Source organism: Lycium ferocissimum, chromosome 11 (genome assembly GCF_029784015.1).
Source record: "Lycium ferocissimum isolate CSIRO_LF1 chromosome 11, AGI_CSIRO_Lferr_CH_V1, whole genome shotgun sequence".
Classification (NCBI taxonomy): domain Eukaryota; kingdom Viridiplantae; phylum Streptophyta; class Magnoliopsida; order Solanales; family Solanaceae; genus Lycium; species Lycium ferocissimum.
Window position 1 is genome coordinate 51,426,317 of NC_081352.1, and position 27,275 is coordinate 51,453,591.

At 32.2% G+C, this 27,275-nt stretch overlaps 1 protein-coding gene and 2 pseudogenes across 1 annotated transcript in view; all 3 read right to left on the reverse strand.

Moving 5' to 3' along the window:
• Positions 1 to 3,275, reverse strand: part of LOC132037435 (uncharacterized) — an 11,317-nt gene extending 8,042 nt beyond the window's left edge. The window contains exons 1-2 of the mRNA XM_059427954.1: positions 3,171 to 3,275; positions 2,529 to 2,720 (exon numbers count right to left, since the gene is read on the reverse strand). Coding sequence (XP_059283937.1) covers positions 2,529 to 2,705 — 177 coding nt within the window. The 5' untranslated portion in view covers positions 2,706 to 2,720; positions 3,171 to 3,275. The remainder of the gene's footprint in view (positions 1 to 2,528; positions 2,721 to 3,170) is intronic.
• A 14,630-nt stretch (positions 3,276 to 17,905) lies between these two features.
• Positions 17,906 to 19,920, reverse strand: LOC132037413 (butanoate--CoA ligase AAE1-like; annotated as a pseudogene).
• A 3,181-nt stretch (positions 19,921 to 23,101) lies between these two features.
• On the reverse strand, positions 23,102 to 26,844 carry LOC132037789 (3-hydroxyisobutyryl-CoA hydrolase-like protein 5; annotated as a pseudogene).
• Between the last annotated feature and the right edge of the window lie 431 nt (positions 26,845 to 27,275).

The following is a 27,275-nucleotide window of genomic DNA, read 5'->3' on the forward strand; positions in this document are numbered from 1 at the left end:
AACCACAAATTCCAATTCTATGTCATGGGTCGGATAATTATTTTCATGAGTCTTAAGCTGTCTAGACGCATAAGAAACAACCCTACTATGTTGCATTAAGACACATCCGAAACCAACTCCTGAAGCATCACAATAAACCACGAACCCTTCGGTTCCTTCTGGTAGCGTCAAAAGCTGAGCCGAAGTTGTCTCTTCTTCAACTCTTCAAGCTTCGCTCACAAGCATCCCATTGAAACTTAACCTTTTTCCAGTCCCGGCTTAGTCAACTTGGAGCGAGAAATAGGAAAATCCTTCTACGAAAGCTCTTATAATAGCCCGCGCATCCAGAAATCTCTATAAGAATTGAGGTGGAGTCTCAGGCCATTCCCTTAAGGCATCATCTTAGAATCAACTTTTAACACCTTACCCGAGATCCCATGGCCTAAGAACGCCCTTAAGTTAAGCGAAAGCTCACACTTTAAGAATTTTGCAAAAAGTTCGCGATCTTTAAGTCTGTACACTATTCTAAGATGTTACGCATGATCGGCACTACGGGAATACACCAAAATATCATCAATGAAGACAATGACGAATAAATCGAGATAAGGCTTGAAGACCCTGTTCATAAGATCTATGAAAGAAGCTGGCATATTTGTCAACCCAAATGACATAATAACAAATTCAAAATGACCATAACGGGTTCTAAAAGCGGTCTTCGGAATATAAAATTCCTTAACCTTTAACTAACTGATTTGAGGTCAATCTTGGAATAACATTAGGCACCTTGAAGTTGGTCAAATAAGTCATCTATTCTGGGAAGAGGGTACCTGTTCTTGATGGTGACTTTTTTCAACTGGTGGTAGCAATACACATGCGTAAGGAACCATCCTTCTTTCGGACAAACAAAACTTGCTCTTCTTCAAGTTGAACCACTTCTTCACTTTCACAATTTTCGTTGTGGTCACAAGAATTATCGGGTTGATCTTTCAAATTTGAAATCTCTTCTTCAACCAATTCATTTTGAGTGAGAAGTAGACACTTCCATGACAATTGAGGCATTGGCATCCTCAAATGAATCATTCGTTCTTTTCATAGCTTCTCCATTTTCTAAAATGGATTGTTGGACGAGTTTTCCTCTTCCTCTATTTTAGCTTCTCGATCTAAGTATGTTTGGAACATTGCCATGATGCCTTCAAATCCAGAACTTTGTCCTTCACTTGCCATGTCATTGTTCTTATCAAACTCAAAAACACAACTAGCATTTTCGTTAGAACAACTTAGGGGAGGGGGAGCAAAATAATTGGGACAATCACCCCAATGTCCACCTTGACCACCACCTATATCGCAAGTATTTCCATCATAGAATTTAGATGGTGCACATCTCTTTCTACCCGAGCATTTCACAATCTTGCCAAAAGTGGGTCCTCCACGGTATGGACACGGTCATCAAAATATGGGTTGCAACCATCAGTCCCATTTTCATTCCATGATGCCATAGTGACACAAGTACAAAAATAAAAAAAACCAACACAAAGAAACACGGAAAATCACAAACACATATTCACAAGTTTGGACCAAAGCAAGCAAGCTTAAATACCAAACTAACCCAAATATCCCAAATTGTTCCCCGGCAACGGTGCCAAAATTGATAATGTCCAAATCCACTCCTCAAAGAGAAAGTTTACACAGTCGTCGCAATATAGTTTACCCAACTATGAGTCGGGTTCGAATCCACAGGGAACAATATAAAGGCGATTTAAACAAGTAAGGAATTATCACCAACTAAGCTAAGCCAAACATTTTTTCAACATTTGATTTTTGGTATAACAACTAACAAAGATAAAACTAACTAGAAAGCGAGTAAAATGGTCAATGGCTACAAGTATGGATACAAAGGAAATTACGCTCAAGTAACGATCCAAATATATTTCACGATTTTACAACTAATAGTGAGTTTATACTAATTAGATAATGATATCTAAAATCTCATCAAAAGTCTCTCCACCAAATCAATGAATTTCACTCTAAGCTTTCTCAAGCCTTAGAGTGTGATATTAAGCACAATCAATATAATCTCAAGTAACTTTTCTATCTATAGCTCAAGTTATTAGATGGGTTTTAAAGCCCCAAATTCTTGTTAATTAGTCTTTCTCAACCTCAATCTTCCTCTCTCGAGTTCAAATCGAAGTAAATGGGTGGGTCTTAGGGTTAGCTAATCCCTTAAAAAACATTAAAGAACAAGATTAATTAAAACAACAAAGATCCACTTTAATAGAAATAAAAATCATTCAATACATAAGCATAGCAAGAGATTTCATCCAACTTTACAAATGAATATTTTCATAAACAAGATTAAAGTTATGGAATAAAATTCTACACACTTAGATATATAATTCAAAGTAAGGAATTGAAGAAAGGGTTAAGAAATTTATTATTAAAGTGCTCCAATCTTCTCCTCCAATGGTGTGGTTGATGAACCCTAACTCTCCAAGACTTGTATGAAATGGCCAAAGATGAACGACAATGCAAATGATAAGTCGGTAAAATACCAACTTATCATTTGCATCGTCGTTCTTAGCCTTTCTCTTGCTGGCCTTAACAGATTTAACAGTTTGCTTCGCCTGCGAGCAGGTACTTCTAATGCTTTCCTGTTTAAGAGGAGCAACAGGGGTCTCAAAATCATCGTCTTCATTAACATTATTACCACGACGATTACTTGAACACATTTTTGCACACACCTACTGAAAAGACTGATAAAAGATGAAGATGAGGATCATAAAGCAATTTGAAATCTCAAGAATGAGGATCATAAAAAATGAAGATGCCAAAAAAGCTCACGGGAACAATCACCATCTGAAATCAACACAAAAAAGCAACTAAAATAGTGCATGCAAGTCAAGTATACTCCTATTAGCTTAGAAAATCACAACCAACATACCCTAAATAATACCAAAATTAAACCCTAAACCAAACTAAAAACACTTTAAAAAGCAAAATCAGATACCTTAACTCAAAATCAAATAGAAATTGGCTACTGTTGAAGACCCTAATAAAAGGGAAGAAGAAGCTTATTCAATTGTAAAAGACAAATGCTACTGTGAAGGCACTGATAAAAGAGAAAACGAAAACGAAGCACAAAATTAGAACAACAATGGCGGAAAGAAATTGAGAAGGAGGAGAAGAAAACTTACTTCGTTGGGAGAGATTTTAGCAAGTGGGAGTTGCTTCACTGAGAAGTGTAGAGAAAGGAAGAGTGTTGTTCGCATGAGGAGAGAGTGTTTTATCTTATTTCATTTTGTCTGAAATTGGGCCATTTCGGGTAAGAACCTTAAATATGGGCCATTTCGGGTAAATAATAGGCCCAAAGAGTCACACAATATTATTTTCCCTTGAAATAATTATAGGTTATTTTCGGTCTCCATTTACATGTCATATTCTTTTTAATTTGTACCGAAAATTGTTATATTTTTTTAGAAATAATTTAAATAATTTAACTTTAAATCCCTATTTTATCCATTATGGGATACATTTATAGCCACACATTTATAGCCACTCAAATGTTGTATTTTGTTTTAGATCACAAATTTTAAAAATATTTCTTTATTTTTTAAATTCCGTGCCTCATCGAACACTGTCAAATAAATATACATTGTCTCTTTTGATGACATGGAAAACCAACATGGCATATGTACTTTATGAGAAAATATTCATAAGTTGAAAGATTTTGTAGTAACAAAAATTAATTTACGACTTTAGAAGAAAAACATGTAAGTTTGACGACAACTTGAGAAGTTCTCTGACATTATCTTGATATTTATACAAGAACAACAACATCACCAACCCAAAGGTAATTTCATAAATGGGGTTACAATAAGTTTTCTTGGGATCACCTAGAATTGTCTGAATACTCCTAAAAAATTTCCCTCGAAATATATGTAACCCTTGTTTGTATACCCATCGAACGTTATCATAAACGTTATTTTCTATGACAACTTTCTGTCATATTATTTCATTTTTCTCATTTGCAAATTACTATAGTTTTTCTTTGATTTTAAAAATTTTATTCCAAGTTTTTGAAGTTTTAATTTCTGATTTATTCAATATTTCGGTCATTATCGATACAGCCCATCTATCTTTGAGATTGGAAATCTGTTTTCCTAAAAGGTTTTATCTTCTTTTTTTTTTTTTTTTTTTTTGAATTTCTAGTTAACATATATACAATTTCAAGATTTCCAGTCAGGATCCATGTGATATTTCAGAAGTAGTTTCAAGTATTCTTCGAATCCTTAGGCAGCTATAGATTGCATGTCGTTGTGCCTTGTTGTCAACAGGGGCACGAACAATCTTAAAGTATTGTTTCGTGTATTTTCGAACCTTCGCGTTTAAAATCCCGTTGAATGACTGTGATTCGGGGAATTTGGAGACGTTCGGTTCACGAACTGGAAACATATCTCCTTTGCGAGCTCCTCAATTTGATCCGGTCCACCATGCTTGGGACATTGCCATAATTTTCACATTGAGATTCTGATTAGAACCTTTTTTTTTTGTTCGTTTAATTGTGTCATATATTTTAAAAGAAAATCTATATTTACTCAGGTTCTCAATTTAACCATTTATGTTGGCTTCCAAATTGAGTAGTTTCTCCTTTTTTTTTTCTTTTTTTTTTTTAAATGGTAAAAAAAAAAAAACTAGGGACTAATCTTCACCTTTTTTTATTCTGTCAGTGAAGGAAACAAGATTTGGGTTTGGGTAATGAGTTGGGTTCTGTGTTGGGTTAAATTAATTTGGGATGAATTTTAATTTGGTGGGACCCGTTACTGATGTGAACCTCTAATTGGAGACCACGTGTACAAGCCTAATATTTTAAAACTAGTCATTTGAGTTGTTAACTGTAAGTGGCATAGATGAAACATTTCGGTGACGGCAATGGCGTAATTAGAGCCCAACTATTAACGAGTGTCACGAATGAGCCACTTCTGATAGTTCGATGCCATATTTAAGCTTTTTCCCTAATTTCAAAGGCCTCGCTTCAGGTTTGGCTTCGTAACACTAACCTACCTCGTGGTTTACGGTATTACGTTTACCTTCCTTATTATGAATTTTTTTGAACCGATTCTATTAACATACATATCATAAATATAAAAAAATCAAAAGTTGAGGAATTTACACTCACTATTACAGTCTATTATTTAACAAATGCTTTAAGAATGAATTGCAATCTTTAGAACATTAGGTTTTGTATTAACATTGTTGCGAGAATGGGGTGATAATCGTGTGATACACTTCTAACGATATTATTCTTTTGTCAAAGGACGTTTCAAATGGGTTAATACATTTAGGTGTTAAACGTCATATGATATGGCATGCCACATTAAATAGTGACTTTTGTGCAATATGAATAGTGATTTTTGTGCATTGAACTTCTATTTTGATAATTTGTAAATAATAAAAAAGTAGAATAGTTGCTTTTGTGCAATGAAACTTAACTTGGAGTCACCAATGAAATTTTTCCCAAAATGAAGTTGTATTTTCTAAATTAGTTTAATTTTGAGAAAATTATACTGTATGTTCATTGGGACAACAATGCTACTAAAATTGATCCATTTTTTTTAATTCTTACAAAAAATACCCAAACTTTTCTCTCTCTCGCTCTCTCTGTCTCTACCTTTGTATATATGTTTGTATATGTTGGTATAACTGTCTGTATCTATTTGTATATATTTATATATTTTGGGCTATGTTTCGTAATGTAAGTTTTGGTTTTTTTTTTTTTTTTGCAATATCAGTGACCAACTTATTAACTCTATTAAGTCACTTGAAAGCAATTACAAGTAATTTTTTTATTTATATAACAAACACGGATTAACATAACTTGCAAAAGATGGTAAGAAACCTATTCCAACCGAGAGAACTACAAAATCTTTTAAACTCTCAGTTTGTATAAATTTTAAACTCTCAGTTTGTATAAATCCACTCCCTTTTAAATTGAGGAAATATATGTTATTTCATAAAATATCAAAATTAAGCAAAAGCAATAAAGATCACGTTCACCAGAAGATAAGACGCACAAATAGAGAAAATGAAAATTTGTTTGAAATGGTTTAGTCATGTTTGACGTAAACATCCAAATATATTAGTACCCATTTACATGTGAAACTAGGGGTGCAATTCACGGAAAACTGAAAAATCAAACCAAATCGAAAATCGAATCAAACTGAAGAAAAAAAATTCACACTTTTTGGTTTGATTTGATTTTGGTTTTTCATTTTATAAACCGACAAAATTTGATTTGATTTTAATTTAACCAAACCGACAATATAAATATCGATCTAAAAATTATAGATGCATATATCTATATCTATCTATATTATATTAAAAGCAGGAAACTCCTAACTTAAAAGTTAAAATACTAAATTACCTCTACCCCATTAAAATTATTTTAAACAGAGTTTTTTCCCCTAAAAGGTGTTACCCATTCTAATTAGTAACTAATTAACCTTTCTAATTACTAAAAGCTGTGTCCGTTGGCAGATTCTACAATTTGAAACCCCTTGAAAAATTCTATGCATAAAACATTTTGACGTTCAGTGATACTATTTTCAACCTACAAAACCCAAGCAATTCTTCTGAGACCAAATCCAAACACATAAATTAAGAGAAAACCGTTTTCTAACAGAAATGTCTGGTATCAAACAGTCTAAAGAAACCAAGATTTGGTACGAAAGGAAGATTAATAGAGTACTCTACAACCAACGATTGGTAACGAAAGTTTGGATTTTTATCAAAACGTGGCAAATGGTGGAACTCAATGAAAATTTTGAAGTGTTGTAGATCGCGCAAAATGATTCGTGGCTTTATAATAAATTTTAGTCCAATTTTTCCTTTATCCAGAGATTCAACACCTCATTACACCTATTTGGTGTCGTCAATGAAAAAAATTTCTTGGAAAACAAATAAGGGAAGAATATTTGTGTTCTATATTTAGTTCATAATCGTACAAACAAGGAGATGTGATCAATTTTAACTTTTTGCATCGTCCCAGATATAGAAGTCCAAACCCAATATCCAAGAAGGAAGTGCAAAAATCTAGTTCTACTTTCTTCTTTTTAACTTTTTACTCTTTCTAATTTATGAAATTTTGCTTTTACATATTTTAGGATAGATGTTCACTTTATATGATTACACACACACACACTAGTTGTATTTGACCCGTGCTAAGTCCGGGTCCATACTACATTAAATTTATACTTCGTAACTTTTTTTTTTCCTAGCTATTCTTTCTTTTTGCATTATTTTTATAACATTATATTAGCTACAAAGAAAGTTCGATAATATCTCAATATTTTTAAATTATTAAATTATATAAAAAAACTTGCAAGTTAAAAAACAACATTTTTCTTATAGTATACTTTAGACTTTCTTTTTATTTTCAAACAAATGCATGCACCAAGGCTTTTCTCTTCTTTATTTTAATGAAAGTTTTTGATAGTAAAATCTTTTACTTTATCTAAGTAAGGTAAAAGATTACAATATCTAAGTATTATTGAAAATATTTGATGCTACAAATTAGTGTATGATAACGTCAATGAAGTAACTTATAAATAAAGATAGCATTTAAAATCAAATAATTAAAAGTCTTGATACAGCAAAACACTTTTACAGATATTCCTTCAAATTAAATCATACTAAAATATTTGAAAAGTTAATAAAATCATTTATTCTTCTTAATTTAATATTTCTTTTTCCTTAAAAAATGCATATTAAGAAATGATGTTTTTTTTAATTTAATACATCTTTTTAGGAAATCTATGTTGTTATTTTTTAAACATGGATGGAACATTAGTATTTCATGTTTAACTTAACCATTTTTTCCTAAATTATATGAAACATTGATTATCCTATCTTTTGCCATAACATTGCCCACTTTGTGGGATTAAACTGTTGTTGTTTGTATATCTTGGTATATCACAACTAGATCTTTAATTTATTGCACAAAAACAAATTCATTGTAAGAAAACTTTTATTTTTTTATTTTTTTTATGTTCCTTGAAAATGGCTAAATTCTTAGATGATGCATATAAATTTTTGGAGAAAGTACATATATAACTTGATCAGGTTTATATCTCTTTCTTTTCTCAAATAGGCTTAATTGATTTGGTATTGTTATGCTAGAAAATAGTCAATTTAATATGTGCTTGAATGTCTATTTAAATAAAAACCAACAAAAAAAAAAAAAGCCGACAAAAATCGAAACAATGAAAAACCGACTTAATTGATTCTAAGATTTGAGAAACCGAATAAATTAATTTGATCCTCTTTTAAAAGATAACAAACTCAAAACGAACCATGAACACCCCTATGTGAAACCATGGTAACTCAAGGCAGATTCAAAAGGAAACAAGGTAAAAGCTGAAACACGAGAAATAGTTGTACGAAAAGATCTATAATCTGTCTAAATCCAAACAAATTAAATTTAACAAAAAGCAGAACAAAGTACATTACTCCCTCAAAATAAAAAAGAGCGTCCGCTCATCAAATCAAGAAAGAAATAACCTTATTTTTTTATATTTGCCTCTATTAAGTGTTATGTGATCAAATCTCATTGCCTATTTAATTAGGGGCAATTTAAATTGCCTATTTTTGTGTATTTTCTTAAGGGGTGTGCAAATGGCTAAGTGAACACTATTTTTGATACGGAGAGAGTAGTAGAATCCATACAAGCTACAAACTGGTTAACATAATTAGCAAGTCGAGTTTGTATTGTCAATTGAAATTTAAAAAAAAAAAAAAAAAAAAAAAAAACTTATAAAATGATAGTGATACTTAAAGATTTGTACATTTAATTTTTTTGTTTGAAAATTTTTTCACTCACTACTTTGGGTAATTTTTGTACAAAATCTTTCTGAAAAAAATACATTTTATTTGCTTTCTCGAAAGGTTTTTCTTAAAAAGAAAAAGTAAAATGCCAACACAATTACATTGTTTTCAGTTGTAACCACAAGACGAGATCAACTGAGGATCTTAACATTGACTTGGTGAGCAACAAAGAAAACACGGAGACAGTGATATGAATTATTATGACAGGTGTTATTCAAAGTGTATGTATTTAAATGTTTCGATCTTCTGCTTTTTTTTTTTCCTCACTTGTCAGACAGAAGGAAAACAAAGTAGCTGTCTGTTAATAAGAAAATAATACAATAAAACTTATCAAGATATTGCTAATAACTAAAAATAGTCCTTCATCAAACTAAAGTAACAGTATTAAATTTCGCGACGTGCATTGTTGTACTAATAAATCATTTACACTCCTCAACTTTGCTTTAAAAGTCAAATTCCTTCCTCAACTTTAAACAATGGACATGCTATCCCCTTTATCCTACTTGACTTTTTTAAATGCCTATTTTATCCTTACATTATCAGTTTTTTTTTTTTTTTTTACTTCTTTAAAATCATGATATTTTCATTTTTTTAATTTATATAACAAATTTCTTATAAAAAATAAATATTTTCTTATAGGCGAAGAAAAAAGTAAGAAATACTAATTGAGTATATAAGTTAATAATGTTCTATAATAAAATAAATTAGCAGAATAAACAAATTTTTTTTTAAAATAATCAAAACTTTAATATTTATTATACAAATAAAAAATAACAGGTCATAATAACTTTATAAATATATTTTTATGCAGGTAATGCGAAAACAATTAAAAAATAGAGGCAAATTTTTAAAATTTATTTATTTATATCCTAAATGAATTTTATTACTATAATTTAGGAAATATTTCATTAGTGACAGCCAAAACTTGTTTATTTATATAGACAATAGAGAATGAGAGAAGTGAAGCTTAAATATACATACATGCATGTATATACTTATTGCATATAATATTGAAATAACAATCATAAAAAATAGCATTAGATTTTGTTACAAATTCATAAAAGTATTATTCTACTTATAATGTTAATAAACTTAAATAAGAATCTATAAATGCCTAGATTAAATAAATAAATATTACTATATATTATATAAAAATGTATTACATAAATGAAGAATTGAAAAAATAAGGGTGAAATTGTCATTGCATAAAATGAAGGAGGGAGAATGTCAATTATTCAAAGTTGAGGGGGGAATTTGATTTTTAAAGTAAAGTTGGGAGGTGAAAAGGATTTTCACCCTTTCCAACTTATATATCCATACAACTAATTTTTTGATAAAATAAGGCATGTCCAGGAAACTTAATTACTATTTCCAGGGGATACGCCAAAATCAATTTCGAATCTCCTGAAGTTTGAATAAATCTCACTACTTTGCATAAAGAAACCAATTTCGAAGTGGCCATACACCATTGTAAGATACGAATGAAAGGGAAATAATCACTACACACCAATAAAGAGCGCTTTTTTTTTTTTTCATAATGTTGTACGTGGCACTTTTTTTTTTCCTTAAAAAATATATGTGTGTCAATAGATTGTCGAATTAACTACAAATCATGTGCAAGTGCAACTAAAATAAACAAAGTGCAGCTCATAATGGTGTCCGTGATAACTAAAAACGAAAAGAGTTGACGGATCCCTACAAGCCCCTTAGAATTTAGAATCATGCACGTAGCAAAACCTACCATTGTCGTCAGCAACCTTTTGCTATTGTTACTCAATTAATCTCCAATAAATTAGGATCGATTATTAACTAGGAATGGCAACGGGATGGGGCTATGCGGTGCGATCGAGTTTAAGCTTATGCTACGCGATGTTGTTGGAAAAATATTAGGGATGATCATATTAAGAAGAACAAATAAGAGAGAAATAAAATATAATAATAACAATAAAGATAAGACAGAGTTGAAATTAGAAAACCCAGTTCAAGGCACGTTATGGATGACGCTGTCTTCAGAGTAGATTTCAAAGAAAATAGCTAACACACTTTTTCAAAGAATTGATGTATCCCTTAAGATTGGATGACAACTTTTTACAATGAATAGATGTATCTTTTAAAGAATGAGCAACACCTTTTCACAATATATTGTGTCTTTTCAAAAGGCGTTTTTAAATTTTGAATCACTTTCAAAATAAATTCCAACAGATGCAACTTTAAATTTACGTGTAAGGAGTCCGGAGCCAAAATGGCATCTTTTTACAGCCATTCCACAAAAATGGTATGTCTTTTTTTTTAAACCAAAATGGGCATTTAAAACATGACATTGCAAAATGCAACAAAATTATATTTTTTTTTTAATTTCGTTTTTTATATTAAAAACGAAATTTAAAAAAAAAAAAAAAATTGTTGTGTTGCACGAAATGCAACAAATTTATATTTTTTTTTTATTTCGTTTTTAATATAAAAATTTTTATATTAAATTTTTATATTTTCTTATTTAATATAAAAAACGAAATTAAAAAAAAAATATAATTTTGTTGCATTTCGTGCAATGTTGCACGAAATGCCCATTTTGGTTTAAAAAAAAAGACATACCATTTTTGTGGAATGGCTGTAAAAAGAAGCCATTTTGGCTCCGGACTCTAAGGTGGAGCGGGGCGGAAAAAGTTCAAACATTTTAATGCCGCATTACACTTGCTGTGTTGTTGTTGTTTCCTTTAGTTTTCATCTTATATGTATTTTCATTTGACCTTATGCTGGTGGAATTAGAAAATTTCAGTCTTATTTGTACATGCTCTATTCTGTTGCTGTTTCCCTTAAAGAAGTGCCTGATAAAGCTAACCTTTAATATAAGCCCATTTCTATTTCTATAATAATTGACCATAAAAATTATGTTTAAGAAATCAATTTGTTGTTAGCCAGAAGAAAAAAAATGTTGATCTCAAGATAATTCAAGATCTTGAGTTACCTTATCAGAAGTCATAAAATTAAATATTTGTAATTCTTAGGTATGGTTATATAATCAGAGGCGGAGCCAGAATTTGAGGTTTGGGGGTTCGAAAATTTAAAAGACAGGAAAACGACCTCAAGCTAATGTATAACAACCGCCAAACTAACAAGTAAGTACCGGTATTTAATATATTTAAAAAAGCGACGAACTACTTGAACACTATATAAATACCAGTCACCAAATGAGGTCCGTTCTGCCGCGACGGGGGCGACGCCATGGTGATCTACAACAAAAGTTGGAATCCTAACTTTTTGAAAATCCGACTTTGGATTTGAGTTTGAGGTTTGTGAAAGAAATTGTAGCAGCAAAGTATCCTTTTAGCCTTTTCTACTTGTCAAATTTATACTTGACCGGGGATAGGAGGGGGTAGAGGTCGAGTATCAGGGTAGAGGGCTAGTGGGGGGCTGCGAGGATTTCTTTCCCGTATTAGGAGTATTCTGCTTTTATGGTTGGATCTTTGTCTATTCATTGTTTATCAAGCGACTTCTTTGCTTGTTATTTCTCATTTTCGCATTGCTTTGATTTGTTTGTCTCCGTATCTAACTCTTTTTCCTTGTTTTCTTTTGCCGAGGGTCTTTAGTTTGGAAAACAATTTCCCTACCTTCCAAGCATGCAGTAGGGTCGCATATACTTTACCTCTCCAAACCCCCACATTGTGGGATCCAACTAGGTATGTTGTTGTTGTTGCTGTTGTAAATTTATATTTTGTTAAAAAGAAATTTTGTGTAATAACAAAAAGGAAAAAAGCTACCCAAAGGAAAAGAAGTGGAGTATTTTATATTTTCTTCTAATTTTAGAAAGAGAATCTTGCTTATTAGCATAAAAGGAAAACATTGACAAATATGGGTTTCGAACCCCACATCTTGGGGCAAAAGAGAGCCTCCTTTTTACCACTAAACCATCAGTGCATATGATTACTAAACTTCACCAAGTAAATATTATTCAACTTTGCTGCATAATCCTAGTACAAATATAGCGTCTACGCAAAAGCTATTGGGTTCGGCTGAACCCCCCCCCTCTTAACACTGTAGCTCCGCTCCTGTATATAATTGAAAGTCAAAGGTACACACTTTTCATCTTATATATTTTTGTTGTTCGATTGGGTAATTTCAAGAGTTGAAGTAGAGAACATGTCTACATTGCTGTTCAGTATTCACTACATGTTTCGAGCAATTATTGAAGTGATAAAATGATGAAAATTAAAAGTTATAACGACCAAATTTGTCCATTCCAATTTTTGGGAGGAAACCAAAGTGAGTTTGGTGGGAAAAAAATATGAAAATTGAAAAAAAGAGAAGACAAGGCTAGGACAGCTGGTAAAAAGAATTAAAGTAAAAATAAAAAATAAAAACAGACATGGCTGCAACTCAATTTTTTTTAATCTATGTGAAGTACGTTTGGAACCTCAGATTAAGCTATGACGCGTGATTCTTTATTTTTAATACAATAGATAAAAAAAACCTCTCACGTGCTTTTCTATCGACCAAATTAATAGTTGTTTTGTATGGTATATGATACCTTTCTTTTCTCTTTTTGCAAGCTATAAATAGTATAGCATATCTCCTTGTGTATCCTCGAGTTGACTACACATACCTAAACAAGAAATCTATGTTCCAGCTGGCATCTTGTGGACATGCATAGAATATTACGCACAAATGTTTGTTTATGTTAGTATTTCAACAAAATGCATATTAATGTCGGTACCTAGTTTATTAAAAAATTGGAAGAGTCAAAATAATGGGCGTGAAGTGCAACCCAACATCGCTTAATATTGGTAGGATCTCGACCTATCCAATAACATTAGGCTTGCTTAGTTGTACCAAACGAATTTCAACATTCCACGCCCATTTTATTCGATTCTTGATCTTTCCAAGATATGCAGCAAATATACTAGCTAGCAATAAATTGAATAATGAAATCCATTATTTAGTAAGGTGAAGAATAATCTCAATGAACCCTGTAATAGCAATTTCTCTCTCTATCCATTTTTACTTGTCCACTATATATACTAAAAATAAATGTCCACTTTTACCTGTGCAATTTTTTTCCAATTATTCATCGCAATGAGATGGACCTGTAGTATAACCTGTTATCAAATCTGTATTGTAAAAAATACTATGAACCAGTAAGTTAGACTAATTTCTCGAAAACGTAAAACGAATACCGTCCCGCTTTCGCAAACCGTAGGAAAACGAAATTAACAAATCGAAAAATAATATGAACAAGATATGGAAAAGAAATCGAGCCCAATTTGAATTCACAAAAGGTGTCCTTAAGGAAATTATTCCCTTAATGTACCCGAGGTTTTGGAATCTTTCCTCCCAGGATAGAACAATTTACTCACCAAAATAGCGTACAAAGAATTCGTGACTACGAACCACTCGAAGGTAGTATATCACACGAGAGTTTTTAAGAAGTGCAGAGAAAGAAGAAGACGAATATCGAAAAATTTCATAAGGAAAATTCGAGGATCAACGTAAATATATAGCCTCGTTTGTGAAAAGGTTTGCAACTTTTCGTAAAAGTTTGCAACCTTTTCGAAAAATCCCATTGAAAAAAAAAACGGGGAAATGTTTTAAATTAATCCGGAAAGAAAGAAAACGGGTCCTGTCAAAGCGGTCGATTTTTAATTAATTAAATAATTAAAATTAAAGGAAATTTGGTCCAAAAAGATTATCAATCAAATCATTTGACCAAATTCAAATCCGAAGACGAGCCGAGCCGAGCGACGACGACGGCCCGAGGGGAGACCCTCTTCTTGACCCTTTAGCAACACGAAGGAGTGCTTCTACTCTTAAGTAGGAGAACTTTTCTTTCTACCACCTATGAGGGACAAATGCTTATTTCATAAAGTAAGAGGGAACAACTCATTTTTTCCCTCCACTTCTTTTCCCTCCATTTCCCATTCAGCCTATCAATTAAACCCAACATAACCTAATAAGATTACAAAACAGAGGAGAAAATCTCCCTGAACCTACAAAGAATGGAATAGGCTCCATTCTTCTAAGACCGTAGGATTTCCAAATAAGCTCACGAAAATAAGTGAAGTTTGAGAGGTAAACAACATACCTCTCCTATACACTAGCATCTACAATCAAGGGTCATCAAAGTTATAAGTTCTATACATGTCCCTACCCAAAAAGAAGGATCCTTTGAAAGTACTAATCCTAAATGAGGGGAGCAGTGACACTTCTTTGAGTGTGATGCATTATGCCGGATGTAGCAATAATCAAACACGGACAAGTAAAAATGGATGGAGGGAGTAATTGGCTCTTGGAAATAGTGCTAGCAAATGGGCATGAAAATAGTGCTAGCGAATGGGTAGGTTGGGTCGGATATGAGCGGTTAAAATCGAGTTAGCTAAAAATGGATAAAGCATTTGATCTGTTGATATCTAATATACATGAAAAAGTAGGTTGAGTGACGGATAATGACTTCTTGAATATTGTCATTGTTGGGAGAACCCTCAATTTGTTGTTAAGATTGTTAATTAGAAGTCTTAGGTTCTAAAGTACCTATTAAGGAGCCGTCAATATGGGCTAGGCCAGTTGAGCTAACCCCGCCCGTACCCGTAATTTAATATGGTTGCACTTATATTTTTACAGCCCATTTAAAAATGAGCTTTTTTAGCCCCACTCAAATAAGCCCGCTGGCCCGTGGGCTTGAGCGAGACTGGGTTGGGCCGGCCCGTGGGCCAACTAAAAAGATTAATTAAAAATTTAAAAAAAGAAAAAGAAAAAGAGTAAGAGTACTAAAAATAACAAGAGTTCAAACTCAAAATCTACTTAAACCATCATATATTTATATTACAAAGTAAAAAACCAAAATATTAAAATTTAAATACAAAATTATGTTTATACTATATAGGTATATAATAAAAATACTATATATGTATATAACAAAAATACAAACTCCTAACAGTTTTCTTGAGATCTATTGGAACAAAGCTAGGTTAACATTCCTATTTAATTAGCTAGGTGTATTGCTATTCATTAACTGTTTAGGTTGCTTATTAAAATTTTCTATTTGATTCGAGTGATATCAATTATTAATAATATGTTAACAATATCAAAAGTTATTTAGTTTCGCATGAGCTTTATGTGCAACAAGATAGTTTTCTTGTGTGATTGTACCCAAGGTATTTACATAAAATTGTAGAGATTTCATACTGAAGTCATACAACCAAATCTTTACTTGAAGCTAGGGGTGGGAATGGTATGGTATATGAAATTTCAGTACGATAATTTTGGTTTTTGGTTTCTATAAATACTATACCATTACCATCGGTATTTTTAAGTTCGTCTTCAGTATTTTGCGTTATGGTAAATCGGTACCATAGTTTGTTTGATTTTGACTTACATATACTCATATCGTAGAGAATTATGATTTCGCCTATTCAAGAAACGTCTCAATTATATCGTACTAACACCTCACACATGTAAAAGTATTAAAAAGAAAGTACAAGCAATCACATTCGTAAATCAATTACACAAAAAAAGACATTTCAATCTAGAAAGAATAGTCAAAGTTCCAACGTCTAGACAATTAGTTTTGTACTAATACTAGGTTATATATTTGTTAGTATTATAATACTAATATATATGAATTGTATATGTAACTATATACTTCGGTCTGGTATTTGGTATTTCGGTATATTTTTCATAAATACTGAATACCACACCGAATGCCAAAGTTTTTAAAAATGCATACCAAACACTGTACAAGATATCATAATATCGAAACCGCTTTATTAAAAAATTCAATATTTGTATGGTTATTCTGTGATCTACCATACCATGCCCACCCCTACTTGAAGCCAAAATTTAATAAGTATTATTAGAATTATTTTGTTTGTGGATTTGAGACTTGGTTAGAAAATGGTAACACCATGTAATATTGTTTTGTTAATATTTATGTTAGCATTTTTAAATTAAAATTAAAATTAAAAGAACTATGAAAAATATTTTTTTTTCAAAAAGAGGTGGGCCGGCCGGCTAAGCCCGCAGCCCATAGCATCATCAGCTCTACCTATCAACAATTAAAGTTCATTGTTCACAAACAATTTCCGAATATTCCTCCATTCATGTTTTAGAAATACCTTCAGTGCTTTGATACAAGATGCTAGACCTTCTTTCTCTGTTAAAAAAATCAAGTGGAACTCCTCATTGGACCAGGAATTTCGCATAAGAAAAGTGTAAAATTAAGATTAAATATGTACTCATAATAACTAACATTTAACCTATGTACACCGTGTAATTTTTCGATGAAGGGTGTGCACCTAACCACCCTTCGCCTAAGATGGCTCCGCCCGCGAACCCCCTACCCCTGGTTTTATGAAATTTAATACAGATGGAAGTTCGAGGGGTAACCCGAGAACAAATTGAGGTGGTGACATTATTAGAGACCCTCAAAGTTGTACGGTAGCTGCTTTCTCGACTTCTTTTGGTCATTATATTGTTCGAATAATAATGCTGATGCTTTGACATTATTGATTAGTATTGATTGGTGTTCTAGTAATGTCGTCCCTGACAGGTTGGCATATTATGGTGTTCAATGTCAGAGCATTAACTGGTTTTATTCCTCTCATCAACTACCTAGAAAAGCAAGAGGTGATCTCAATGTTGATAAACTACAATTTGGAGCAAGGATAGGATTTACAATTTTGATGTTCCTTAACATACTTCGGTGATACAGGGACCTTTGTACCCCTTAGTAGTACTCCTTCCGTCTCAATTTAAGTGTCTTAGTTTGACTTGACACGGAGTTAAAGAAATTGAGACAGAGGGAGTATATATTTTTCAGAGCTTAACAGAAATCCTACATTCACTATGGATGGAGCCTATTCCATTCAGTAGGTGCAGGGTATTAGTTTACCCTTAGTTTTGTACTTTCTTTTGATTAATGGAAAACCTCACTGAGATGGGGAGAATTAATTTAAAAGAATATATAGATTTTGAAATATAATACATAACCTGGAAATAATAGTGATACCATTTGATTTTTAGCTTTTGAAAGTACATCACACAATTAGTGACGCCAGTAAATAATGAAGAACGAAAAGTAAATGTACACACATTTTTATGCTAACAACTTATGGCACTTTTCTTTTCAGTGTAAAAAAGACTGCCCAAAGCTTTTGCCCTTTCCCTCAAGATGGATTTTTGTACCTTGCCAGTTGAAGTTTTTGGTAAAACTTCAAAAAGGACTGTTCGAGGCGCCATGTAATGAGGTAAATTATCCCTACAAAAGTTGATTATTTCATGTGAAGTAATTCCTTCAAATCCTTCTTTTAGCTCCACAAATGCACAAGGTGTTTGTCCCCAGTGATCATCTGGTCGTGCGACTACTGCTGCTTCAAGAACTGCTGGATGACTATATAAAACTCTTTCCACCTCGAGTGTGCTTACATTTTCACCTCCGGAAATTATAATGTCTTTCAACCGATCCTTAATTTCTATGTAACCATCTGGATGTTTCACCGCAAGATCACCACTATGAAACCATCCACCTTTAAAAGCTTCTTTGGTTGCTTCAACATCTTTCAAATATCCACTCATCACAGTGTTCCCTCTTAGCACAATCTCACAAATGGTCTTCCCATCAGCTGGCACCCTTTCCATGGTCTCAAGATATCTAACGTCAACTTTTTCAATACAAAGATGTTGCACCCCTTGTCTTGCTTTAAGCGCGGCTCGTTCCTCAAGGGGCAAAGAGTCCCACTCAGGCTTCCACAAGCAAGTCGTAGCAGCACTATAAGTCTCTGTTAGTCCATATCCATGGGATACGCCAAATCCAAGCTCCTCCATTTTGGAAAGTATTTGTGGAGGCGGTGGCGATCCGCCTGTCATTATTTCGACCTTATGCGGCAGTGGCTTCCTGTCATTTGCTGGAGAATTTGCTATAATATTCAAAACAGTTGGTGTTGCGCTCATATGTGTGACCTTGTAGAGAGAAATAGTTTCAAATATATGTTTTGCATTGACATGCCTAAGGCAAACGTTTGTTAATTCCACCCAATGCAGCCATTCCCCATATCATGCACCATCCATTGCAGTGAAACATTGGAAGTGTCCAAAGGTACGTAGGCATCGAACCCATGCCATGACCGAGAAAAGAAGCAATAGCATTGAGATATGCACCTCTGTGATTGTACACAACCCCTTTGGCTGATGAAGTTGTGCCAGAAGTATAATTGATACTGATAGGGTCAAATTCAGTTTTTGGCCACCTTATTGTAAAATTCCTACTCCCACTTGCCAAAAGACTTCCGTATTCGAGAATATTATATGTCTCACGTACAGGAGGAGTGGAATTCTCATATTCAGGGATTAGCACAAGAATTGGTGGTTTAATTATTTTGTCTTTTGAAAGAAGACTGAGTGCTCCTTGAGCAATTTGGAGCAACTGTTGATCAACAAATATGATCTTGGCTTCTGAATGTTTCAGTAAGTCAGCTATCATTGATGAATCAAGACGTGTATTTAATGTACAAAGAACTGCTTCGGCCATTGGTACTGCAAAATGCAGCTCCTGCATTGCTGGTACATTGGGAGCCAGAGTTGCAACCTGCCAACATTATTCAAATCTATATTACTATCAAGAAGATAAATCAAAGCGTATCTAAAAATAACTTGAGAACATGATCATTTAGACATTTTAACACGTTAAAGAAACGGTCTCAATTCCTGGAAAAAAAAAGGTGGAAAAAAAAAAAATCTTACCACATCTCCTCGAGAAATCCCGAGCTGAACCAAAGCAGAAGCAAGTTTGAGACACCTAGAATGTGTGTCTTCCCAAGTGTACTTGACAGAAGAGTCAAACACAATCGAAGTTCTATCTCCGAAAACATGTGCTGCCCTCTCCAAGAAACTTATGGGTGTCAATGGAACATAATTTGCGGAATTTATAACGACACCCTCCATGAATCTTCGGGACTCATCCGTTGCAAGTTGGCACAATTGCCGGACCCAGTGAGTCTGTGCGGGTAATTGAACTGATCGGTTGAGGCCATTAAAGAACCTCAGTGCCACTTTCGAGCTTTTGAAGAATTTATTCATGGTGCAGAGGACAAGGCACAACAGAGAAGCCTAAAAATAATGGTAGCTTGTATGCATTATATATAGGACTATATATATATTTGTAGAAGACCAAAATAGTTTGACAAATCAAAGCCATAGAATTAACAATTGCGTCATGTTTTGAAAATAGATTCAGTAATGAGCTGGTACACATCTGGCCCGTGAGGAAATAGTTGGCTTAGTGGGAAGCATCACAGGAGGAATATAAGCAAATGAGGCTTTCTTTCTTATTAACAAACTTATCACTCTACCTATATCTAGCAACAAAATATTCACAATAACAATGATGCAAAAGCAGTTGAATGGAATGAAATGAACCAACAAATGGTTGGTATTTACAAACTCATATCATGCTATGTATTCCATATTAGATCTGATTTATAAAACAAACTTAAAAACAAAAAAAAAAAAAAAAAAAAAAAAAAAAAAAAAAAAAAAAAAAACATACTCCTCTCCCCAATTTACGCGATACAATTTCTCTTTTATTCCATCCCAAAAAGAATGATAAATTTCATTATTTGGCGATAATTTAACTTTAAACTTTACCTTTTACGCTTAACGAGATAACTCGTAATCACACAGATTATTTTGACTTATTTTAGACAATAAGATTCAAAAGTCTTCTTTATTTGTTAAACTCAGTGTCCAATCAAACTATATCACATAAATTGGGACAGGGGGAGTATACACTTGTGAGAATGGAGAAATTTTATTTGGAGACAAGTCATGCATAACTACTATAATTTGCTTCTACTCACCTATATAGCTAACACAAAAAAAAAAATTGACGTAACTAATAATAGCAGCAGCAATAATAATAATAATAATAATAATAATAATAATAATAGTGACGAGATGTTTTGCTATTAACTAAAAAATATCGTAAATCAGCTGTTATTATTGTGAATTGTTAAACTTTTTGGGAATTGGGATATGATCCAATAATTAGCCTGAAAATGTTTAGCAGTATACCTTTGTGGACCACCTTGACAGTGAGGAACATGAGTTCCAATTGTAGTAAGATTTTCTTTTGAAAACTTGTCGTTATCGAGAGAATGGAAATGGGAATATGATCCAAAGGAAGGTGATTCTAGATTTGAATCACAAGTCTTTTAATTCTTCTTAGTATTTGGTCAATTGAAATATAATATGCAGAACAAAAGTAATTCGTTTTACTTAATTAAAATTTAATATCAAATTCTTTTATTATCAAAACTCACAGGGATGGAAGAAATCATTTCTTATAAAGAGTTGAATTTCATAAATACTTTGCTGGCTTAATTTTTGTTGGCTTTCAATTGATATTTTAGTTTCTTTTTCTTGTTACTCTTTTGGCATTTTATCGCTGATGGAAGAAGTTTACGTAAACAATAACTTCTGTTGATGATTGTTTGATGGTAAAAGTATTGCAAGAGAAGTGCAAAGAATAAATTAATCCAATGTGTTAATGTACTAAAATTGGAAAGTGTTATTGCAGTCACATTTGCCAAAAGGAACATTTCTTCTACTATATATACTAGTGTCATTTGGCCCGTGCTAAGCCCGGGCCCAAACCAACATTAAGAATTGAATTTGCGGTATTTTTCTTTAAAAAAATTCTACTTTTGTTTCTTTGTGTTGTAACATCAGTTTGACACTTTCTGAGGATTTATAAAGTACAAAAAAGTATCTGAAAGTTAAAGAACAACCTTCTTAGTTTATATATTAGATTTTTTTTTTTTCAAACAAATGCATGCATGAAGGCTCTTCTAATTTTGTTTCATTAAATTATTTTGAGATTATACTCTTCGATGGTTCAAATTGTACTTTATCATATATATAATTAATTTCATTTGTTTCATTGAATTGAACCAATGTTAACTAACTTATTTTTTGCATTAGATTATATAGTATTCAACTAATGCTAAAATATTTAATGCTACAATATTGTTGTATGATGAAATTAATGAAGTTATCTTATAAATATAATATAAATAATTACAAATACTTTTGTTCTTTCTAATTAAGCCATACTAAAAAAGGTCAATGAATTGAATTGTTTTTAAGCTTTCTTTTTCCTTTCAAAAGATGTAGGTTAAGAAATAACTTCTTTTTCTTAATTTAATGGACAATTTTATGGAATCTACATTATGAAAAACTTTTCCCATGTTGAACTTTGCTATTTTGTCCCGAATTATATAAAATATTGATTATTGTAGTTCGTAAAATATTTAATATTAAAAAAGTGAAAAATATAATTTTTGCAATTGTTTAGTACTATTTGGAGATCAAATTGTATTTTCTTCATACATTTTCATAATATATATGAAAAAAATCATAGTTCGTCTTGTAATATAGTCATTTATTAGATAAATTTTATGATAAAAGTGTGTGCACATTAAATTAGATTAATTAACGACCGTACTATGAAAGTTATTTTACGATTTAGATGGGATGACTATAAGTTATAGTTTTGATAAAGTATTTAACAATGTTATAAGTTATTTGTGTTTATTCTTTAATTTAAAACTTAATCCTACCTTAAGTAAAATCTTTGTTAATATTTATGTTATCCAACATGTATTACATAAAATTACAGGAGAAAATAATTCAAAAAAATAAACTTTACGTTTAATCGGATGAATAAAAATTTCACATAGCAAATGATAAACGGTAAATAACATCAATAAATAATAAATAATATTATAAAAATAATAATTTAATTCAATAATTAAGCCTATATTAAGATAGAAATTGAACGACATGATAATTACGTGTCTATAATAAATTCTTAGGAAAAAATATAATTTGACACAAATTTAATAAAATTTCCACATAAAAGAAAGACTCAAACATGTATAGTTGTGGGATCACTATTTCCTTTTCAATGACATCATCATTTTAATGGCATGTAAAAAGTGCTTGAAGTTCATAAAATTTACCCAAATGTATGAAGAGTTACAAAGTCATAAAACTTCAATTAAGGGGCAAAAAAGACAAGAAAATTTATGTGAGAACTACAAAAAAGTGAGATTCTCCCTTATATATAATAGTAATATATATAACAAACGGTGTATACAAGAATCAAGGCTAAACACTTGACTGTTTATTACTAATATTAGAGGACAGATCATACAACTTAACACTTCCAAGAGTTGTGATCGAGACGCCTTTTGAATTTTCAGTTGGTTTGAAGACAATAACCCGAATTCTCATATTTTCCTCCCCACCTGTTATTATCAGATCAAATGCAAAATTAAAGTTTATTAACAATCTTCTTCAATCATACAAACTATATTGTTGGATAAGATGCAAGTGATATACGAATTTATTCGAACCTGCATTATTCTTCTTCTTTTATTGGAACTTGAAGTTCCAAATGTTCTTCGAATGGCTTGAAGATCAAGTCGATTTGCTCATCGTGCACTTTGTCAAGAGTTGAAGGGTTCCACTGGAAATGAAGGAGGGAAGTGTTCTATTAATATTTTTTTAGTAAATGCATCAACTACTTATAGTCAATTTCAGTATTGCAAAATGCTTATCATCTACTTTTAGTCGGATAAATTCAATGGCTTTATATTTATTCTAAATTCTTTTTTGGTAAATCATGCTACAAACACTGGAGTGGAGAGGATATGTCATATGTCAAATATTGTGCGTGTAGATAAACATATGGAAGGAGGAAATGAGCCTACCTTTGGAGACTTATCCTTGTCAATGATGGCAGCTCTTATGCCCTTTACAAATAAATCAATGAACTTGATTTAGATTAAAATTGAGAAATCACAATCAAGTGTACTTTGTGAATTCGTTGCTTATTTTTTTTTTTTAAAATTACCTCATAGAAATCACCGGATATTATGGTTCGTAGTGTGTTTATCGTAATCCTGAATTCTCTTCTCAAACATTCAGATAGAGTTTGTGTCCTTCCTTCTCGTATCCGGAAAAAATAATTTATAGAGAAGGTAAGATCCTTTCTCGTTTGCAGTTTATATATATATATATGTGTGTATAAATTAGGACTAGTTACCGATCTCGGTGTTATTTTCAGTGAAGTTGGGGATGCTTTCTTTAATCTTTTAATTAAGCACTGGCATAATCCAATCATTTCCTTTTTTGCCTGCCTCAGCTTCCTGAAATTTAAAGCAAATTAGAAGTTATGCTTTGCATCATGATCATTAAGTGAAATATCAATTCTACATTTTATTTTATATGGTGCCATTTGTTAAAATATCCCACAACGGTGGTTTAAGAGATCAACGGACTCCTTAAATGAATTTGGGGAATCCTCCCCATGTAATCTAGCTTTTGGGATTGAATTAGGCCCAAGCTCTATTTCTTTATATGGTATTAGAGCAGGACTCATCACAATTATTGTTTCCCGATAGTGGGTCCCATATTAAAATTACCTACGCACCAAATGTTTGTGTTAAATTTTTCTACATCAGTGATTATATCAATAGCGAAGAAATAAAATATACGAGTAAAATTTAGTTTGAGAAAGAAAGCATGTATTATAATTTGAATTTGATAAGGTAATCTAACTTTTAAAAAAAATCTTATAAAGTCAGGTGGTACGCAGAACATTGAACAGCTCAGAACATCATGTGATCGACATCAACGATTTCCTTATTCTAGTCCACTGACTACGAAGGTGAGACAACCCACATACAACAAAAAGAATTTCTTATGCAATCCAATATAATCGGTCAAACATTTTGAAATATTCTAAAATCTAAATTAAGGACTATCATATAAATTATTGGAAGAAAAGAGCAGCTCTTAATACATAGAACAATCAATTCTTACAAATGAATCCACAATCTCTTCCACAGATTCCCTGGAGAAACAATCGTTGATTATGGACAAACTACAAGCAATTAAATTGGCATAATGCATGAGTATAACTCTTAATATCCTCAAAACAACAATGCAAAATCAAAATTTATAAGATACATTACTTGTTCAAGACACATCTTTCATCTATTTGAACATTTGTGGAGAATTCGTCGATGACAGATCTAATAGCATCCTCATCACCATTTTTTATGCTCAGTAAGCACTTCTCTAGCTGGAATAATTTCTGACATTACAAAAAAAGATAGATGTATAATTTTTTGTAAATCCATACAGGCCTAAACTCAAACAAAAAGAACAGAAAGTGAAACTATATCTGTACACTGTTAGGTTAAGTTAACCAAGAACAAGATGTAACTCTCCACATACGATACCCTGAAAACTAGAGCAATAACCTGCAGCTAATGGTATAAAATTTTTTGAACTCACTCTTTATATCTTACAAAGTCTAATGCTAATTAGGACAATAATCTTCCAACATTGTAAAATTTCTGATGTTTTCGAGGGTTATAGTGAGTTTCTGATGAAAAGGAAAAGCTAGAGAACTTGGACTAACCTGTGAAGGAACAAAATGAGTGGCAAGTCCAGCATCAACCACTTCTTTTCCCCCTTAGTTTTACTCCTGTTAAGCCCAAGTATTCTCCTACATACATGTAATTAACATCACATACATATATCACTGGTTCTCTCTCAAATTCTCAATCAATTTGAAAAAAGAAAAAAAAAAAAAAACATTCTAATTTACTTACCAAGTCGGCCTGGAAGGCTCGGAAGCATGTATGAGAAGCCACAGTCTGGGTGGAACCCTATCCTTGTTTCGGGAGTGGAACAAAACTGCAAATTCGAACAATAAAAAAAAGTTAGACTTACTAAAGCAATTTAAGTTTTATGCACTGATGATGATGTAAAAGATACGCATACAATCTCGTCACTCAATCATAAAGTAACTATTTATGACAAGCATTAATTGGTACGGACTACTTTCTCCGTGACGACGGAGAACTTCAGTGGAACCATCAAGGATGCACCTCCACCGACTGACATCCCGTGGACAAGAGCAATATGTGGTTTCTTGTATGTATGAATGTGGTAGCAAAGCCAATACCTTCTATAAATAGCTTCAAGGACAGAATCCCCTTAAAAAAATACACATGTACTCATGAGTTTAAGTGAACATGTAGTACTTATTCAATAGTTCTAAAATAGAAGCAAATGAAAAAATAAAAAATAAAGAGAAAATTAAGAACTAGTTACTTGTGTTTCGGTGATCGTAGAACGCTTTCAAGTCTCCACCAGCAGAGAAAGTACGGCCAGCTCCCTATTTACATTACCGGAAATTAATGAAATGAGAATTTCAAGAAATGGCAAAATCTGACAATTAAGGGAATTACTAAGCAAATAAGTAAAATGCTAGATACTTACGTACCTTGATGATTACAAATTCTGCATTACCATCTTTCTCATATTTCTCAAGTTTCTGCGCGAGCATTAATACCTAAAGAAGGAAATTGTTACGTGAACAGTAGTCATTTAAACTAATGAAATAGTATAAATTATTAACTCGAGTATCTGTAGCTGCTGTTGAACATCGTATGTACCGTTTTCTCTGATATATAATTTAAGTCGTTAGGCCGATTTAATGTGAGCACTCTGGCGCGGCCAATTTCCTCAGCAATAACCTGACGAATACAAAAAAGTTTAGCTCCATTTCAAGCCTTCGTGTTGTTGAACATAATTAGGTAAATAAAAGTGTGCTCTCTCTAATAGCGTAAGCTTTTTTATGAAATGATCACACACTTTAGCATGAAGTAAAGGTCTTGGATCCGTGTCTCATAGCCACCCATTATCAAAAATAGTTTTCATGTGTACTTTTCATGTGCTTGATCCATATTCCATACCATACAAAAGAATCAGACTCCCACGTGACGGAACGTGTTGAAAATATAATTAAGTAAATAAAAGTGTGCTTCAATAATTTAAGCTTGAAATTACCTCTCTATTTTGTTTCAATACTTCTGGAGGCATCGGAAACTTTGTGATACTACTGGGAATAGATGTCATTGCCATAGCAGCTAGCCGACTCAAAATAGAGGTCTTGGATTCTAAATTCCTCGTAGGAAGTGTTTCCACCTTAAATGAGTTATACGACACAAACCTGAATTAACCTATACCAAATTGTTAAACCAAAAGAAGAAAAACAAAATCAGGCATAAGTAAAAATTGGGTAGGTTCAATTACAAGATATATAAACGGAGGATTTTCAATATTGATTTCTCAAACAACAAAAGATATGCAATATATGGAAGTTTTGAAATGATCAGTTCTTTCTTTAACTCTCTGGTCTTTATAACTTTGTGCATGGAAAATGACTCAATTTATACTACTGTAATGTATCAACCATCATTAATTATAAAATTATCTCTCTCTTCCCTTAAGGTCATTGAATTTTTTACCGAAGCTGAGATTTACACCATTCTTAGCATTTTGAAATGTTTTGT